This window comes from Hakea prostrata, chromosome 3, assembly GCF_041222555.1.
Source record: "Hakea prostrata isolate BN-2017 chromosome 3, UWA_Hpros_2, whole genome shotgun sequence".
Lineage (NCBI taxonomy): Eukaryota > Viridiplantae > Streptophyta > Magnoliopsida > Proteales > Proteaceae > Hakea > Hakea prostrata.
Genome location: NC_142602.1, coordinates 29,939,664 through 29,945,139, shown reverse-complemented (window position 1 = coordinate 29,945,139; position 5,476 = coordinate 29,939,664). Strand labels below are relative to the sequence as shown.

The following is a 5,476-nucleotide window of genomic DNA, read 5'->3' as shown; positions in this document are numbered from 1 at the left end:
AGGACTTCTTTACCCCTGGGATATAAAAGTTTTCCCCTCCAACCAACCAACTTTGAATTTTGTCTATTCAAAATAAAGGAAAAGGTTTGTACCTTGGTTTTTCCTATGAAAGAAGGTAGGATCAAATATGCACCATGGGATTGGACCTCTTTCAAACCAAGAGAGGCTACCACATCAGCCCTAATGTTATGTGAGGTCTTTTACTAAAAAGGACAGCTGATTTATCACAGTTTATATGAAGTCCAGATACCTACTCATATTCTTGTAAAATAGATGTCATTGTTTTTGCATTTTAATTGAATAGAAGCAGGAGAGAACAACATACAGTCATTAGCAAAAAACAAGTGATAGACTTTAGGACCTTGATGGGACAACCTAATGCCAGGCAATATGGGAATCCCTCTTTTAGACATAAATCTTAGGGGGATGGTCTTCTGGCAAATGATGAAAATATATGGGCTTAAGGGGCAACTCTACTCGACTCCCCTTTGGGAGATAATGGATCTAGAAAGGGAACCATTGACCTTGATTTGAAATATGACAGTTGATATGCATTGCATAACCCATTGCACCCATTGATCTGCAAATCCCTGGTGTCTCAAAGTGTCCTCAATAAAGTACCACTCTAATTTATCATAGGCCTTACATAGGTCAAGCTTCAGGGCCATATATCTAGTTTGGATTAAGATTTCCATTGAGATACTCAAGAGCTAAAATTATGTTATCTGAAATGGCTCTACCAAGGACAAATGCACTTTAAGTCTGATTAATGATAGACCCTAAAATGAGTTTGAGCCTATTAGCCAAACATTTCGCTATGACTTTGTTGGGAGTGATACTTTAATTGATGGGTCTAAAATTAATGGCATGTTGGGGTTTGTTTTTCTTTGTGACTAAGGATATGATTGTTTTGTTTAGACTTTTAAGCATATGGCTCCCTTTAAAGAAATGATTTACCCCTTTGACTAAATCAGCCTCAATGGTATCCCAATGCCATTTGAAAAAATTTGGTAGGCAACCCATCAATCCCCGGGGCTTTGGTCCCCTTTATTTGAAAAATGATTCTTTTGATTTTTTCAAGGGAAAAGGGGGCACACAATGCCTAGTTATCTAAAGCTATAATGCATGGGGAGGTACTCAATAGAAAATTTTGAGGATCAATTGGTAAAGAAGAGGTGAAAAGGGAGGAGAAGTGAGTGCAGATTTTCAGATTTGATATGGTCTTCTTCTTCATCCATTGCCCTAAGCTATCCTTCAATATGTGGATTTTGTGAGTGCGTGTGTGTGTCTCCTTTGGGAAATAGAGCCATGAAAGAATTGGCTATTTCTATACCCTTCAATTAACCATAGAACCCTAGATCTTTGGGACGAAAAATTTTCTTCTGCTAGGGATTGTTGTTCTAATTACTTTTTTAGTTCACTTTCCTCCTTCTGGGCAGAATGGTCAAAAGACAGTTTTTTTGACATACCTCAAGCAACTAGGATATTTTGGTAATTTCTTTTGAAGCATCCTTAAAGGTAGCTTTACTCCAAAGCCTAAGGGATCTTGTGCAATTCTTGATTTTTTAGTGAAGCTGATAGGATGGGGATTCAAGTCTCGAAGGAGTCCATCAAAGGGATACTTGATGAGATAGGTCTTGGTGGCCTTCCCATTTAGTTTCATAATGAAACCTCATAGGTATATGCTTGGCTTGGTATAAGGAAATCTCAAGAAGGGTATGGTCATAATCCACCAGAGCATATCTATGCTCCTAGACACTCTCAAATAAGTCTAGAAAATCCACATTGATAAAGGCTCTATCTAGGCACTCTTTAAGTAACCTTGTCCCTTGTCTTTTACAATTGTGAATGAGAGCCTGAAATTTGTTTATTTGGGCCTAAGATTTTGGTCTCTTCCTAGTTTCTCATCATTGCTTAATATTTCATTGAAGTCACCAAGAACTAGTCAAGGGGAACTTACAGACGTACCCAAATGGGAAAGCTCTTTCTAGATCTTGTCTTGCTGCTCCACTTGGGGATGACCATACACCAATATTAGTCTAAATTTTGTACCTGAAGAAGTCACCATAATTAGTAAATCAACAATATTGGTAGATAATGAAAGAAAAGTAATAGAAATGGTATCATTCCACATTAAACCAGTTCCACTAGAATTGCCATTAGCATCCACCCTAAAGTGATTGTGAAACCTCAACTTCCTTGAGACTCTTTGTTTTTCAGGTTCTGCATGTTTTGTTTGAAGTAACATTACTAACTTGGCCCACTATTTTTACAAATCTTGTGTAGGTATTGTTGTGTCGGGGTGGGCCAATCCCCTAATAATTCCAAACAAGTAACTTAATGAAGAACTTGGGGCTAATTAAGGGCAGCCTGCGTCATCCTTTCAGAAGAAAATAGTGGCATAACTCAATATCTCATAATCGATCAAAATCTACCTGCCAATCTCCCCATTGCTTCTTCTAGCTTTAATGTAGTCATTTGGGGTTTCTTGAATCCTATCGAGGATGTGCTCCACCTGATGCAATAAACAAAAGACAACAGAATAAGAATATGAAAACACAATGTTGAATTGCAAATTAAAATAAAAGAAAGCTCATGTGAACTAAATTATGGGAAAAAAATTCAAATATCTACAAAAAGATGAAATGAACAACCTTATTTGTATTTTACCTAGTGTAGAAAAAATGGAAACAAGGAAGAAAAAACAAAAAACAAGCAGGCAACAACTACTGAAAAAAAAATGATTATACCGTTGTACAAAGAGAATACAGTTAAAGAATGAAGGAGGGTTATTCACAACAACTCAAATAACATGGTTGAGACTTGAGAGTGATCAAGGGGATAAAAAGAAAAATACCCGAAGTGTTGAGTGCAATTGGACATGCATAAATATTCATTTAAAATAACAAAAAACCCCTTACTTCCCCTAAAATTTTACAGATAAAATAAAAAATTATTTTTTTGTTACAAAGCTAAAAGATAATTTGAAATGAGTAATATAATCACATAAGTAAATAAAAGTAAATTTGAAGACATAATGAATATAATCTATTGAATTTTAAAATAATTGACATTTTTTTCCACACAACCCTGGATTTGAGGCCCTTGACATTAATGCCATGTGACTCCATTACAGAAAGAATTAATAATAATAATAATAATAGGAGTCTGATGTACCCAATCAGATGATCCGAATTCAAGATTTCAATCCTTTATAAATACCCTTTAACCGCTCTAACTTCTTCCATCAACTCCCTCTCTCTTCGTTTACCAAAAAAAAACTCCTCTCTCTTCTTCTTCTTCTTCTTCTTCTTCTTCTACTTCTTGTTCTCTTCAATTTCCCTTCAAAATGGTGAACCCAGTTGCAATGAACCTTCTCTTCATCTTCATATTCTTCTGCTTCTGCTTCTCCACTGCAAATGCAGCAACTCCAACATACAATGTTGTTCAGTTAGGTGCAAAGAACGACGGCAAAACTGACTCGACAAAAGCTTTCACTACGGCCTGGTCCAGTGCTTGCAGTTCTCACAGATCTGCCATTATCTACGTTCCCCAAGGAAAGTTTTTCCTTAAAAATCTCAAATTTGCTGGTCCTTGCAACAACACCCACATCACCATTCGCATTGACGGAACCCTCGTTGCTCCGTCAAATTACAATGTGATCGGAAACACTGGAACTTGGATCATGTTTAACTCCGTCACTGGAGTTACCATTCACGGTGGCATCCTTGACGGCCAAGGATCTTCTCTCTGGTCCTGCAAGAATGCCGGCAAGAGTAGTTGCCCTTCAGGTGCTTCGGTATGTTCAAATTCTCAATGGACCTTCTTTTACTCAGGCCCAGGCCCATTAAAGCCCATTATTATTATATATGAAATGAGCCTTATACAGTTTTTTTCTTGTGCAGAGTTTAGGCATTTCCAACTCCCAGAATGTTGTAATTAGTGGATTGAAGTCATTAAACAGCCAAATGTTTCACATTTTTATCAACCGCTGCCGGAATGTGAACGTCCGAGCAGTGACCGTGTTGGCAGATAGCAACAGCCCAAACACAGATGGGATTCACGTACAATTATCGAGTAATGTGACAATCATGGGAGCTAGCATCAAGACCGGCGATGATTGCATCTCTATCGGCCCCGGCACATCAAACTTGTGGATGGAAAATATTTCCTGTGGACCGGGACATGGCATCAGGTTTGTTTCTTTTCTCTTCTTGGCATCCAAACATAGCTTTAATGGAACGAACTTATATAGTAATTGTGTTGACATGAGGCTAATGTGCACCTGGCGTTAACTAATGCAGCATTGGAAGTCTAGGTAAAGATACTGATGAGCAAGGAGTGCAAAACGTTACCGTTAAGACCGTTACTTTCAGTGGGACCGAGAACGGTTTCAGAATCAAAACGTGGGCGAAACAGAGTAACGGTTTTGTCAAGGGAGTCCTCTTCGAAGACGCCATCATGAAGAATACCAACAATCCCATCGTTATTGACCAAAATTACTGCCCAAGCAAGCAAAACTGTGGAAAGGTATGTGGGCATTTTTGGAAATTCATATTATTAATATCTTCCTTAATGTTTCTCAATTAAGCTGGCTCACGGCCCATTTAAGACCATTACGAAACTGGGCCTATACAAATTTTATTTTATTTTATTTTTAATTTTTTTTTTTTGATGATGATGATTCAAATGTTGTGATTTTTCGAATAGGTTTCAGGCGTTAAAATTAGTAACGTGACATACAAGAACATCAATGGAACATCGGCAACCGAAGTAGCAGTGAAGTTCGATTGCAGCTCGGAATACCCATGTAGTAACATAAGTATGGAAGATGTCGAGCTCACTTACGGTAGTGAAACAGCTCAATCATCTTGTTCAAATGCTGGTGGAAAATCTTATGGCGTAGTAAATCCCTCGAGCTGTTTGTAGTATTAGGACGAGGAAAAGAATCACTAAAGAAAGCATAGTGTGCAAGGAATATTCTCCCCCTTTCCCTATTTGGGCATTGTATGTATATATAGATCTAGGCGCAAATGCTTCTTCTCCCTTAGGGCTAATTCATGTTTGTATTAGGGAATGACTACTTAATGCAAATTTATCCTCTTAATGTGGTAGGCCATGAGCCACCCTAAAAGTAAATCTCTCTCTATAAAAGCAAATCAAATCAATTATTGAGCATCAAAGATTGATGACTATAAAAGGAGATCTGATAGTATATGTCATGGACCACCTCATCAATAGATATCACATGCATCGTTGGTGTCAAATCTTCCAAGGTGGTAAAAATTAAGCAACCTAGATTACTCTAGTTTGAACTGATTAAGCTTTTGCTAGCTCCCAATTGATCTGAAGAGCAACGTTAGAAATGGAACCGATCAGCTTGATCAACAATCCATCTCCAATGATCAACTCAATAAAGGTTGAGTTGAGGGAAATCTAGAGCTCCAAGGAACCCTAGGTTGAAAAAGCTAAAAGG

The 5,476-nt window shown here is 37.7% G+C and overlaps 1 protein-coding gene across 1 annotated transcript; it reads left to right on the top strand.

Moving 5' to 3' along the window:
* Positions 1 to 3,279: 3,279 nt before the first annotated feature.
* Positions 3,280 to 5,149, top strand: LOC149022039 (polygalacturonase-like). Its single transcript, XM_089147231.1, has 4 exons — positions 3,280 to 3,799; positions 3,906 to 4,195; positions 4,305 to 4,530; positions 4,711 to 5,149. Exons 1-4 carry the CDS (start codon positions 3,350 to 3,352, stop codon positions 4,927 to 4,929), a joined length of 1,185 nt encoding a protein of 394 aa, XP_089003357.1. The 5' UTR covers positions 3,280 to 3,349; the 3' UTR covers positions 4,930 to 5,149.
* Positions 5,150 to 5,476: the final 327 nt, after the last annotated feature.

Coding starts and splice junctions, on each gene's coding strand:
- LOC149022039 (XM_089147231.1), top strand. CDS start 3,350: ATGGTGAACCCAGTTGCAATGAACCTTCTCTTCATCTTCATATTCTTC. Junction 3,800..3,905: donor GTTGCCCTTCAGGTGCTTCG/GTATGTTCAAAT, acceptor TTTCTTGTGCAG/AGTTTAGGCATTTCCAACTC. Junction 4,531..4,710: donor GCAAGCAAAACTGTGGAAAG/GTATGTGGGCAT, acceptor TTTTTCGAATAG/GTTTCAGGCGTTAAAATTAG.